General features: G+C 48.3%; 1 protein-coding gene across 30 annotated transcripts in view; it reads right to left on the bottom strand.

Moving 5' to 3' along the window:
• The window catches only part of TLN2 (talin 2), a 482,025-nt gene that overhangs the window by 43,620 nt on the left and 424,025 nt on the right, over positions 1-14,380 (bottom strand). For all 30 annotated transcript variants that reach the window (XM_035261780.3, XM_078333299.1, XM_078333307.1 and 27 more), the window contains 3 exons: positions 7,959-8,105; positions 4,508-4,674; positions 3,384-3,567 (listed from right to left, as the gene is read on the bottom strand). In XM_035261780.3, the coding sequence (XP_035117671.1) occupies positions 3,384-3,567; positions 4,508-4,674; positions 7,959-8,105 (498 nt within the window). The remainder of the gene's footprint in view (positions 1-3,383; positions 3,568-4,507; positions 4,675-7,958; positions 8,106-14,380) is intronic.

The following is a 14,380-nucleotide window of genomic DNA, read 5'->3' as shown; positions in this document are numbered from 1 at the left end:
ATTTTTTTGAGATGCAGTCTCACTCTGTCACCTAGGCTGGAGTGCAGTGGTGCAATATCTGCTCACTGCAACCTCCACCTCCTGGGTTCAAGTGATTCTCCTGCCTCAACCTCCCAAGTAGCTGAGATTACAGGTGCCTGCCACCACACCCAGCTGATTGATTGTATTTTTAGTAGAGAAGGGGTTTCACTATGTTGGCCAGGCTGGTCTTGAACTCCTGACCTCGTGATCTGTTTACCTTGGCCTCCCAAAATGCTGGGATTACAGGCGTAAGTCACTGCACGTGGCCAGGGATTTTTTTTTTTTTTTAATTAGGGAGACCTCATTAGAAGTTAGTGCTTCAGGATATTTAGACAATTAGAGAGTTAATATCCTAATAACAATAGCCAAAATAAATAACCCAATTAAAAAATGGGCAAAGGACCGGAAGAGACATTTCTCCGGAAAAAAAGACACGCAAATAGCCAACAGGTGTCTGAAAAGAAGCTCAAGGTCACTAGTCATCAGGGAAATGCAAATCAAAAGCACAGTGAGAGGACTCTAAAGGGGGGTGGGGAAGGACAAGTGTTGGCAAGGATGTAGAGAAACTGGAACTCTTACACATTATTGGTGGGAATACAAAATAGTGCAGCCACTATGGAAAACAGCACGGAGGTTCCTAAAAAACAAAGTAGAATGACCTACCACAAGACCCAACAATCCCTTCTTCTGGGTATTCAGTGAAAGAACTGAAATTAGGATCTCAGTGAGAGATCAGCACTGTCATGCTCACAGCAGCTCTACTGTCAACAGCCAAAATGTGGAAACAAACCGGACGTCCATCAGCAGACAAATGGATAGAGAAAATGCAGTCAATACATACCATGGACTATTAGTTATGGGGCTGTCATTATTTAATGGAGTCTTTATTTTCTCCAAAAAGAAGAAGGTGATCCTACCATTTGCAATTACATGGATAAACCTTGAGGACATTATGCTGAGTGAAATAGGTCAGTCACAGAAGGACAAATATTGTTTGATTCCACTTATAGGAGGTAGTGGAAATAAACTCAGAAGCAGAGCAGAAAGGGGCATGGTGGGAGAAATGGGGGGTCCTCATGAATATCAAGTTTCAGGTATGTAAAATGAGTAAGTCTTAGAAATCTGCCGTCCAGCATTGTGTCTGTAGTTTATAATACTATACTGCACACCAAAAATATGGTAAGAAGGTAGATATATTAAATGTTCTTACCGTAATAAAATAATACAAATAAAAGTGGGGTAAGCCAGGCACAGTGGCTCACACCTATAATCTCAGCACTCTGGGAGGCCGAGGCGGGTTGATCACCTTAGATCGGAGTTCAAGACCAGCCTGGCCAACATGGTGAAACCCTGCCTCTAATAAAAATAAAAAAATATTAGCCAGGTGTGGTGGCATGTGCCTGCAATCCCAGATACTTGAGAGGCTGAGGCATGAGAATTGCTTGAACCCAGGAGGTGGAGGTTGCAGTGAGCTGAGACTGCATCACTGCACTCCAGCCTGGGCAACAGAGCAAGACTCTATCAAAAAAAAAAAAAAAGAAAAGAAAAGAAAAAGAAAAGAAAAGAAAAGTGAAGGAAGGAAGGAAGGAAGGAGAAAAGTGGGGGGAACAGGGAACTGGAAAGGTGAATGCTGACAATCATTGACGCTGAGTGGTGGTATGTAGGAATTCATTTTATAATTCTACTTTTGTGTATGATGAAATTATAATAAAATTTCTTTTAAAGAAAAAAAATAAAAGATTCTATAGCAACTGAACACATTTCTCTGTGTTAAATGACTTCAGTCCTCTCTGGCCTCCCTTCTGCTAAAGTTGAGTCAGGCTAGGCAAGTCTGCCTCTGCTGCATGGCTCCAGCTTCTGGGATATGCCGTCAAACTCTCCTTTCCTCCATGGGGGTAAAAACAATACCACAGGCAGAGATTTCTGCAAACCCTTAGAATTCCAAAAGGCAGCCAATGTGAACTCTGGTGTTATCAGAAATTCAACAGAAGGGATGAAATGGCAGCATAAGCGTTGTTTCCTCTGGGAGCTCTGCTACACATGGATGTCAGGAGTTAGGGTCATGCCAGGAGGAAACAAGTGGATGACCTCAAGTGAAGCGGCACAGTCACTGCAGCCCCTGGGGACACTGAATGGCAGGGGGTTTCTAACCCGTTTCGTCCAAGCAGACTAGTTTACTGAGCACGGTTTAAGCAGTGAAAACTGAAGTGCCTGGCATTTGACAGTTCTGGGAACAGAGAGAACAGAGGTTTCTTTTTTTTTTTTAGGTTTTGCACTCTGGGAACAGACATCCATTTATTAATGACTTTTGTTGGCTATTAGTTAAATGATAGGTGAACACATACTTATTCAGTAGCCAGTAGCCATATGTGCCAGGAGCTCTGCTGGGTGTGCGGGTTTCAAAGATGGACAGACTGTGGTGACTGTCCCTGAGAGCAATGGTCTGGGAAGGGAGACCAAGGGACAGACAGGTAATCTCAATGGAATTGCAAATATCAGAAGCAGCGGTCACAGAAGCACAGTCCTTCCCTAGCCTTCCAGTCCTCACTCTTCCTTGAAAACCCAAGTTCGCACCTGGGCCATCTACAGGTGCTGAGTTCATTTTCTCACCCCCATCGGTCTGCTGCCCCACCACTCCACATGCAGCTGGGGACACCAATGTCCTCGATGGCACTCGATGGTTATTGAAACCGGCCAATAACCAGTTCCCAGACTTCCCTCTTTCTTGACTCTGTCTCTGACGGGTGGAAGCACTGCATCCTGGCAACATGACACCCACGCTCTTCTCCCTGCAGCTGCTGCTGCGTCTCAGTCTCCTCCGCCACTTGCACGGTAACGTGGTTCTAAATGCTGGATTCCTCCGGGCTCTGCCCTGACGCCCTGGCTTTTCCTCTTGTGTGGCTGCAGTCGCTATCTTCATGGCTACAGCCCTGTGCCTGGGCAGGCTCACGTGCACTCACTAGTTCTACCAGCATGTGGCTCTGGCACGTCCATCACCTCCCATCTCCCTGCCCACACCAGCTCTCCCTTCAGGGAGCTCCCCTGTCCTGCTCCGGCTGCACAAGGAGCCCCCTTTGACTCCTCCCGCTCCCTCAGGCTCCCTTGCTCCAGCCTTCACCAGGCCAGGCCAAGCCTTCCCTCTGGACTCCTCTCAAATCCCTCAGCTGGTCTCCATCCCCGTGGCTGCCACCAGAGTCTGTGCCCCCATATTGCTTGGATGACTGCCTCCTACTGACTGGGCACACTCACACACACATTCTCTACTTCAAAAGTTCCTGTTCTGCCTCAGGCCTCTTCTGAGGCCTGGTGTGCGGTGTTCATGGGAACGCAAGGAGGACACACTCCCCAGGCCCTGCTGGTACCTGGGTCTCGGGGTCGTTGGAGCCCAGGCTGGCGGCCCCCAGCTTGACCACCTCTGCGAGCTGGGTGATGGTGGCTGCCGAGGACTGGGCCGCCTGGGCCAGCTTGTCAGGAGTGGACGCAGCTCCTGACACAAGCAGTTTCGTGTCTTCCACCAAGGCCTTGGCTGTCTTCAGAATGTTCTCCCTGGGAGAGCCAGGAGGGCAGGGGAGAGGGGGAGAGACAGAGGGCAAAGCTTGATTACTTCAGGAAGAAAAGAAATCCCTCACAGGGGGCTTTGGTTAAAGGGCTTTGAGGAAGAGAAGTCCTGTGTTATACGTCCCCTTACCAAGGGACTCTCATCTTGCACAAATGCAAAACCGGGGGCTGGGGGGAGAAGAAAGTCACCCGGTATTCACTCATAGCCCACCGATGTGATAACTTTAGTGACAGAATCAGGTCCACCAATCTGGCTCCCTTCCCAAGCCCTATCATCCAATGAAAGGTCAGCTTCTTTTCTGTGGCTCCCATAGCCCCTCAGAATACTTCATAGCTCCAGCGACTGTGAGGACACATGGGCTAAAGCACCTTGTCCAGGATCAAAGGCTGGGTTTGGGAAGGGACAGCAGAGCTCTGGGACCCTCCTCCCTAGACCTGCCGTTCGTTAGCTTGCAGGGGGGACGAAGGGTGTAAAACATGTGGTGAGGTTTCAGAGTCCCTGAAGATAGACAGAGCAGCAGATAGCGAGGGTCGGTGCAAGCTCAGCAGAGACAGAGGGTTTGAGCCCCATTTCCCAAAACAGGCCTTAAGTGAAATATGCCTGCCCCAGCCACTCCCAATCCTGCTACAGTTGGCCAGCAGTTCAAGGAACAGCTCTCTGGCTCAGAAGGTGGCAGGTCTTAGAGACATCCTTTGCTGGAGAAGGTGGATTTAAGGCTGTCAGAGGCAAAGCTCGAACATGACGCTGTGTTTACGGTTGGCAAAAGGGGCTTATTCTGATTACATGGTTCACTTGCCCTGCTTGTGCATCTTGTTGAAATCAAAACAGATAACCACATTTCTGGCTCCCAGGTGGCGTCTCCAAGTCGACCATGAGTTTCAGGGGCAGGCCCGCCTGAATCTCTCCACGTCCAGGACCCCCACGTACCTGTGGTCTGCAAATGTCTCACTGTTCTCTGCATTCAGTGTCCCCGCTGTTGCAAACATAATGGTGGTGTCCAGGTCAGCGATGATCCCTGACACAGCAGTGGCGGCTGTGATGCATGCTTGGGTTCCCTTGTTCCCAGCCTGGAGAGCCCAGAGCACCAAGGAGACCTGTAGGCAGAAAGGGAATGTGGGGGGCGCTGGGAAATGGAGAGGACAGGACCTAAAAGCAGATTCTGAAAATACTGAACTCTCTCCTAGGAGCTGATGGGGTTAACAAGACACGTCCGAAGTCAACAGCCTCAGTCCGAAAACCAGCTTTGCCATTTACAGGCCACATGACCTTCTTTACCTCTCCAAACCTCAGTTTCCTCATCTGTAAAACGGGGCCATTATTTCTGGCCTAACGAGGTAGTTGAGAAGATTAAGTAGGAAAAAAAAATCTGTAAAGTGTCTGGCAAGGCATTTGGCATGCAGTAAGCGCTCAGCAGAGGGCAGATGCTGCTATTTATTCAATTGCTACTATGTTTCTGAAACCACGCAATGGATGAAGGATTAGGCTCCTGTGAAAGGTGTGGCGATTACACCCCCTTGAGTAGGTTTTCAGTAGGAACAGACCACTGCTAACACTCATCCCTCCCTCGCTGGGACAGAAATTCTCCAGCATGGCGCTCAGAAGGGCTGGAGTCTAGAGGGGATCTGTGCATGTGACCTCTCCGCTTCTAACCCTTCGAGCTGTCGCCCACCCCCAATCCATCACTGCAGTGCCCCAAGGGTCCAGCAAGTTCACTCCGGTATCTTCCATGTCAGAAACCCTGTGCTGTCACCCCTCACCTGCCACGTACACCTTCACTGCCTCAAGGTATTTTCCTGTGACATGAACCCGACCACACTAACACCCTGCTTCCCAGTCTCCCCTGGCTGAGCTCCCTTTCTGGTCACATGTCTGCTTCACCTGGCTCTCACCACACCCACCAGCTTCTGACTTTGACAACACTCCCACCTCTGCACCCTGGGTCTGCGCTCTGCCTGCAATGCCTCTCTCTCTCACCCCCAGCCACTGAAATACCTGCCCTGCAAGATGCCAAAGTGAAGGAAGAAGGAAAAGCCACCAAGCACAGATGCATCATCCTGTGCCTCACGGAGCTCAAAACAGCTGAGCCCTGGACACCCCCTACCTGCTGTCCTCTTGCAGAGAGAGCTCTGCCTCCCGGGATTCCACAGCACACTGTTCTTGCCCTGAGGAGGGCCACTGCATGTGTAAATAGCATGTGTCAGTGGCTGGAGGCTCTCTGAGGCCAGGATACCTTGTATTAATGTCTGTGCACACACACCCACCACCCTTAACTATGACTGACCCAGAGAAGAATCTGACAACACTGTGTACATGTTTCTCAAAACATGTTGACCAGGGCAGGGGAGTCATTGTGTCAGCAAGAGGCACAGAGTATGAGATACTCTTTACCCTGTGCTGCTTAGATCTCAGCAGAGGCTGTGGACACAGTCTGGCAGGAAAGGCACAGGGACCATTTCCTGGGCACCTACCACATTCCATGACCAGCTCACATGGAAGTGTTTCTCTTCTTCATCTGCCTGACTTTAAGTGCTACCAGGCCTTACCAGGAAAAGACAAGTCACACTGGCATAGATCTGGCCTGGAAATTAGGTATCCAGGTTCCAGAAAGCCCCTCAGAGGATGGGTGACAAAGGCCGAGACAAGTATTGCTGGAAGCCTTCAGGGGTGTGTATGTGTGTGAGAGAGACATTCTTAGCCCCGGTGAAGAAAGAGAGTCCAGAGATAGCATCTCACCCTCTGAGAAAGGTGTGCAAGCCAGCAGGTGTTTACTGAGTATCTGCTACCCTGCAGGGGCTGAGGACACAAAGGCAGGTAAGTCATGACTGTGTGTGGGGGCACTATACACACCATCGAGGCGTATAACAAGACACAAACCATAGAGGCCAGGATGCGCAGCAAGAAACATTCCAAAGGCCAGCTGCTAAGAACCAGTCACCTCCTCCCCTTTGGTGATCCCTCCAGCTGTCCTAAATCCAGGACCCACAGCTGGGAGAGGTAGCAGGGCCAAGGCCAGCTCAGGAAGACCATGCTGCTTGGCCACGGTCTTCTGGCAAACACTTGTGCAGCTTGGACCCCTCTCCTCCTTCCCTGGTGCTCCTGCTACAGGGCCATTTATGGGGGAACTTGGCAAGAACAACTTCAATAACAAGAAAGGGCTTTGAAAGGAAGGCAAATGCCTTCCTCCAGCTGAGAGATTTATTTCGTCTGTGGAGTCCCAGGAGGCTGGACATCCTGGTGGCTTACCGGAGAAGGCCAGACTGTGGCTTGGCCTCGGGGAGGGCCACGGACAGAGAAGCCTCTGTGGCAGCAGCTTCCACTTGAGGGTTCCCCCTGCCCGCCCCTCAAGTCTGTTGCTAGGTTTCTAAACAGGACAGAGCTCTATGTGCTATGAACCGGAGTGGAGGGAAGGGGAAAAGCCACCAGGCCTGATGCTTTATCCTGTACCTCAGGCAGCCTCAAAACAGTGACCTGAAAAATGATTCCCAGATGAAAAGCAAAGCCAAAGACTTGATACTGGGGGAGAACAAAAGAGCTACTTGGGAATGTGGAACCATTCAGAGTAGGGCGTGGTTAACTGGGAGAAAGTGCCTGGGGGAAGAGAGGTTCGGAGGAAAGTTTCCAGAAGACAGTAGCCAGATTAAATGCTTGGCTGTGGCTGGCACTGTACCAGGCGCTTTTACACCTATCGCCATATTAAATCTCTGCAGTTCTATGAGTCGGATATTATATATTTTACCTTCATTTTACAGATGAGGAAATCAGCGTGGAAAGGTGAAGCACTTTGCTGAGATCTTACAGCCCTGTTCACTGCCGCATGGGAATTTATCTACAAACAACTGTCTTTAGAGTCAGAAAACCTAGTGCAAGTCTCTGCTTCCTCTCAAAGGTACACCATTGCCCCATGTGGCCTAATACTGCCCGACTTCACTGACTCATCTGTAAATTAAAGAGGTCACACCAAAGGGCTTTTCATTCCTCCTGACTCAGCCCTCAGCGTTTAGGAGCCCCCTTGAGAAGGAAGACGGTGTCAAAAGGGGTTGCAGGAAAGGGCTCCGGCTCCAGGCCTCCCCGGACCAGGCGCTCCTGGCTGCTGATGGGGACTTTAATACAATCTGCCCTCGGGACAGCCCTACAAGAAGGGGGAGTGCCAGGGCCCAACCTTCAAGGGACAGTCCCTTTAAGTCATCAAATTCTCTGGGCCTAGGAGCACCCCAACTCCCTGATGAGCCGCACTCTTGAAAGAACTTGGGCAGTGGGGAAGATCGGGGTGAGACAGCTGAGTCAGCTGGGTTAGTTTCCTGCTTCTGTCCCTGATTACAGCAGATCACTGAAAGCCAGCGCAACTTCCTGTGGCTCTGACCCCAGTGCTGCTCCTTACCTTCTCCGTGACGGCGCGGGCGCACTCGATGAGCTCCTTCTTGGTGTAGCTGTCCGTGGGGCAGACCTGGAAGGCCCCTGCCTTCTGCACCAGGAAGATACAGCCATGGCCCAGGTCCTGCACACGAGTGCGAATCTGGAATCCGATCTGCAGAGGCAAGCCCAGGATGGGGAAGGAGAAGCATGATGGACCCTGCCATCAAGGCCTTCCCTATGTGGAAAATTTCTCCTACGTCCTATGGGAGCCTGGCTAGGAAAATTCCACTCCTATTAGGAGTCTGTGTTTGTTGAAGTATGGAATTTAGTCGATTTTGCTTCCCTTTTTAGAGACCATAAAATGCCCAGTCTCTACCTAGCTAGCCTGTATCTTGTGGTCCTAGTGTAATACCTGCCTGATATGTATCTTCCTGGGTTTATAGCTTCCTTATCTGCTCCTCCAGCCACCTAGTAAGAATATTAAATAGATGAACTCTGTGGGACAATTACATTATTTATTCAACAAGCATTTACCGAGCCCCTATTATGTGTCAAGGCCTCTTCTAAGCAGGTAGTGGGTTTAATTTCATTTATTCTTCACAGCAGCTCTAGAGGGTAATGAGAGGTTCAAAATGTGGTTTCCATATTAAGCTTATTTTGAAGTGTTCAGATTCGTGCAAAATTGGTATGTTTACCAACCCGAACACCCCTTCCCCAGCTGTACCCCATGGGGACAGCAACTGTATCAAGGCCAGGCTTCCTTCTATCAGGCCAGGTTTGAGATCTCCTTTAAAAGGAAGCCAGCCAGGTACAGTGGTTCATGCCTATAATCCCAGCACTTTGGGAGGCCGAGGTGGGTGGATCACGAGGTCAGGAAATCGAGACCATCCTAGCTAACACGGTGAAACACCATCTCTACTAAAAATACAAAAAATTAGCTGGGTGTGGTACCCTGTGTCTGTAGTCCCAGCTAATTGGGAGGCTGAGGCAGGAGAATCGCTTGAACCTGGGAGGAGGAGACTGCAGTGAGCCGAAATCACACCACTGCACTCCAACCTGCGTGACAGAGCAAGACATCGACTCAAAAAAAAAAAAAAAAGCCACATTTTTAGAGCTAAAAGCTCAGTGGGCACACATTCTTTTAGTAACTCCTGGGTTGTGTGATTATAAAAAAGCTAGTTTGCCTAAGAGAGGCCAAATGGGCTCCACTGAGGATTAGGGGCCAGCCGTCTCCTTTAAGGTGTAATAAATTCCACCTCCACCTCCCACGAAGTTTGCATTCCTCCGGCCCCGTTTCACATCAAATTTCATTTTGGTCTGATCAATACCGCTGCCATAAATAATCTGCCTTTTAGCCCAGGGAGGCAACTAAATCCAAACCAAAACTTTAAGCATGAGCCAGTGTTATTTTCAAGAATCTATAATAACTAGAAGCTGCGGCTCTTGTCCTTCCAGCATATACCTGGAATAGTTACGAAAAGATCTCAGGTATTACGAATAAAACCTGGGAGATTACACTTTGGGAGGCCGTGGTGGGTGGATCACGAGGTCAAGAGATCGAGACCATCCTGGTCAACATGGTGAAACCCCGTCTCTACTAAAAATACAAAAAATTAGCTGGGTATGGTGGCGTGTGCCTGTAGTCCCAGCTACTCGGGAGGCTGAGGCAGGAGAATTGCCTGAACCCAGGAGGCGGAGCTTGCGGTGAGCCGAGATCACGCCATTGCACTCCAGCCTGGGTAACAAGAGCGAAACTCCGTCTCAAAAAAAAAAAAAAAAACCTGGGAGATTTTTGGCCACCTGTATGCTTGATTCTGATACCATCTCATTAGTCACAGTTTAAGGAAGGGTGACTTTGGAGAATGAGAAGTGCTGCAATTATTATATTTCTCATGTTATTGAAACACTGCTTTTAGGGAAAAAACCTTCTTCCTCTAATCCCGTAAGGCCCAAAGAACTTTTAAATCCATTTAGTAGAATATTCTCCTGATTGAGAAAGTTGAGCTTCTGCTCTTTTGGGTGTCTTTATAGACTGTCTTTTATTTATTTATTTTTTAGATAAACAGTCCTGCTCTGTCACTCAGGCTGGAGTGCAGTGGCGCGTTCTTGAGTCATGCAACCTCCGCCTCCTGGGTTCAGGCAATACTCCTGTCTCAGCCTCCCAAGTAGCTGAGATTACAGGAGGTCACCACGACGTCTGGCTAATTTTTTTTTTTTAAAGTAGAGACAGGTTTTCACCATGTTGACCAGGCTAGTCTTAGACTCAAGTGATCCGCCTGCCTCAGCCTCCCAAAGTGCTGGGATTATAGGCATGAACCACCGTGCTTGGCCAAGCTTCTTTTGGGTGCCTTCTATACACCTTCATACACCGGGAGCTAGAGACTGCGGATGCTTCATAATTAAGCAGGGCTACCTTGTAGATGACCCCCATGCGGAATACAGCTTAAGCAGCACCTCTGGACTGCACAACATGGTAGCTCTGCACACAGGTCTGGATGGCGCAGCAGTAAAGCTGCCGCTGAGGAGGGAAAACACTGCCATTCAGCCCACACAAATGTAACGTCATTTAAATGTGTGTGTTTGCTGGACATGTTTGTTGGTTTCAAAATAATGTTCAGCTGAAGCAGGGGTATACCCCACTAAAATTTTAAACAATCCAGATCTTGAAGTGTTCCAGATCCACAGTGTTGAAACCCAAGTATTTCAGGGTAATATACTCTAGAGGCGAGGGCTCTGAGGTTGGTGATGACCACAGATCTTTACAGGATAAAGTGCTGCTGAAAAGGTCATGTAAGAAGAAAATGGAGTTAGAAACATTTATAGAATTTCAAGGTAAAAAAAGATCTTACTAGTTTAACTTCTCCATTTTATAGACAGAGATTGAGCCTCAGAGAAGTTATTGGATTTGCTTAAGACCACACCGCTGGTCCTCGGCAAAACTAGGTGAGAATCCAGGCCTTTCATCCTGAGCACAGTGCTCTACCCGGGAGATCAGTGTTTTCCTAACGTCTTGGATTTTTCTACTTAGCAGCAGAGCCCTTCCTGTCCCTCTCCAAATTAAATCTCCTGTGGATCTCAGTATGTCAAATAAATAACAGTAATGGGTTATTGGTATGCTCTTCCTTTATGCGTCAAAGTGTGTGTCTCTGACCCAACGAAAAGCCAAAAATGAGACTGAGCGAACCCAAGTTTTACAGATTAGATTATGGAGGCTAGGTAGTCTCAGCCACCAAATTATTTCTGTAGTTTGCTTTGGTGACACAGTGTTAGGAAAATCCTGTTACATGCATAGATGAAGCAAAGGAGAGCAGTTTCCTCCCAGCTCTGGACCACTGCAGGCAAGGCGGAAGCAGCACCAGCCTGAGGTCAGCACGAAACTACTCAGCAGCCCGAAGCAAAGCACTGGTGGCCCCCAAAGGGTTCCCATTAGGCCCAGATCACACTCAAAAGGTCCTTTCTGCCATCCACATGAGTGACAGGTTGAGTGCAAGGGCAGTTTCTCCTAACAGTTTCAACAATAGTTAAATTAAGTTTAAAAAGTGACACTAGGAGCAAACACGCAGAACTTCCTCCATAGGCCAGAGTTTTAAAGAACACGGCGTGAAGCCACACTGCTAGAAGAGACTCACTGATCTCTTATCTGCGGCTGCACAATCCTCTTTGGACAGTACACGAGAGGGATGCAGTGTTATCAATGAGAAGTTGAGATGGGCTTCACCCACTGACGTTCATGGGCCAGGAGGGCTGAATCTAAGAGGAAGGATGGGATCTCAGGATTCCCAGTCAGCGCTCTTTTCAACCTTTCACCCCATGAGGGCAGCAGAAAGGACTAGGGACCTTGCTTCCAGCTCTGCCTTCTCCTTCGGAACCTGACACTCTGTGGGAGCCCACTCGCCTTGAGGGGACTTTGTTCCTTCCCCTGTGAATAGGGACAGAAGCTATGTCCCATTCCCAGGGCTGATGGGATGGCCAAGTAAACGGTGCTGGGATTACAGGTGCGAGCCACTGAGGAAATTCATTTTTTGAGTCTGTATTGAAAAAGATGAGATTTAGACTAGGCTCAGAGTCTCATGCCTGTAATCCCAGCACTTTGGAAGGCTGAGGTGGGTCGATCACTTGAAGCCAGGAGTTTGAGACCAGCCTGGACAACATGGTGAAACCCCATCTCTACTACAAATATAAAAATTAGCTGGGCATGGTGGCATGCTCCTGTAATCCCAGCTACTAGGGAGGCTGAGGCAGGAGAACTGCTTGATCCCAGGAGGTGGAGGTTGCAGTGAGCTGAGATTGTGCCACTGCACTCCAGTCTGGGTGACAGAGTGAGATGCCGTCTCAAAACAAAAAACAGGAATTTAAAAATGCTAAGCTTCTCCATGAATACTATTCAATAAATGTGAGCATTCCACAGGGTGATCCAATGCACTACCAGTGTTTATTAGAAAGGAATGTTGCTCAAACACATAAAATGTGGGGTTTTAAATTGGTAACTTTAGAAAAGTGTTACTTGAGCCTCAAGAAAAACCCTCAATCCCTTTCTTGTGGAAATAAAAGTAAAACAGAGAAAATCATGTCCTGCTTTTGTGCCTTGAGGGAAATGAAAAGCCTGGTCTTGGTGAAGTTTTGGATGTGACTCCAGCTGGAGGGCCTCTAAGGAATCCTGATCACCTTTCCTCACTGACTCAAACAAAACACAACACACTGGTTTTTCCTAGGCCTTAAAAACAACTACATCTGAAACCAGGTCAAATATAATTTGCCTTTGAAAGTTGAAAAGGTAAGAATGGAACTCATCTGACAAAGAAAACGTGGAAGAAAAAAATGGCTGGGCACAGTGGCTCACACCTGTAATCCCAGCACTTGGGAGGCTGAGGCAGGTGGATGGCTTGAGTCCAGGAGTTTAAGACCAGCCTGGGCAACATAGTGAGATCTTGTCAATACAAAAATTAGCCAGGCATGGTGGCACACATGTGTAGACTCAGCTACTTGGGAGGCTGAGGTGAGAGGATTGCTTAAGCCCAGGAGGGAGGTCAAGGCTGTAGTGAGCTGCGATCGCACTACTGCACTCCAGCCTGGGGAACAGAGTGAGTCCCTGGCTCAAAGTATTATTACTATCAGTTTGGTGTAAAAGGAATTGTGGTTTATGCTACTAAAATTAATGGCAAAAACTGCACTTACTTTTGCACCAACCTAATAGAACAGTGGGTCCAATGGCAGCGGGGCATCATTTTCCCACCTCCAGCATGTGTGTCTTGGGGTGGAAAATTTTAGAGAATTCTAAAGCAGACATCCATTTCATCTGGGGGAAAGGGCTGTGGTTCTCACCACAGGCGCTTAACAAACAATTGCGTCAGCTTTTAAGGCATCCGGTATTTCAAGTGGTTACTGCACATTTTCCTCTAGACAAAGCTGTCGTTGCTACATCTTTTCCCCAGGATATACATTTGGAAGTTGTGGCTCACAGGATTTCAATTTCTTTCTTCTTCTTCTTAAGGGGAAACTAATCTTAAATTGCAAAGCTGCCAGAGGCTTTTAACTTTCCCAAAGAACGAAGTTTTCACAGTGATGTTAACAAAGGTTTGAATGTTCCATGGAAAAAAAAGCAGATAAAGCTCCTGCTTGATGTTCCAGGGCAGACCTCCGACTTTTCCTGTAATTGTCACATGCTGGAAAAGACCAAAATGCTGACCTTGCACAGCCGACTGCGGGACTGCAGCGAAGGGGGCAGCTTCGTACTTCTCCTGGATATAAATATTTTCACATGCTGTGAGGGGGGGCCCTCTTGGGTACACAAGTAATTCCAGGGTCTTGGAATAAAGAACTACATTGCTTCAAGGATCTCCTAAGCTTCTCAGTTTTCCCCCAAATATCTCTCTGGCAAATGTACACAAAGAATTTTCCTTGGCAAGCCACTGGAAATTTTATATTCTCTCTGCCCCTTTGATTCCAGGTCACAGTGCTCTCGTGTCTGGAATGTAAAATACATCTCAAGATGTAACAGTGAAAAGGAAAACCTTAATGAAAACGTTAGCTGCTACCAATGCAGGGTCGTTAACCAAAGCAACCTGCTGCTGTGCTTTTAGCAACACAGTCTCTTCCCTCACCACTTCAGCATTATTTTATATTTTGCTTCAAAGGTCTGTTTGCAATTAAAAAAAAAAATCTGCTTGTTTCACACGTCGGGTGGGTAGTTTGTAAGAACTCAGATGTGGAAAGGGCCCCACAGACAGTTCAGGGAGGCCAGCAGTTTAACCAAGACAGATGGGGGTAGGTTCCATTTTTAAAGGTTTCTGTGGACAGAGATCCAAGCCTCCCCTGCCAGACACTTCTTCCTTTTTTTTTTTTTGAGATGGAGTCTCACTCTGTTGCCCAGGCTAAAGGGCAGTCTCGGCTCACTGCAACCTCCACCTCCCGGGTTCAAGTGATTTTCCTGCCTCCGCCTTCCAAGTA

This window comes from Callithrix jacchus, chromosome 8 (assembly GCF_049354715.1).
Source record: "Callithrix jacchus isolate 240 chromosome 8, calJac240_pri, whole genome shotgun sequence".
Taxonomy (NCBI): Eukaryota; Metazoa; Chordata; class Mammalia; order Primates; family Cebidae; genus Callithrix; species Callithrix jacchus.
This window is presented reverse-complemented; position numbering and strand designations above follow the sequence as displayed.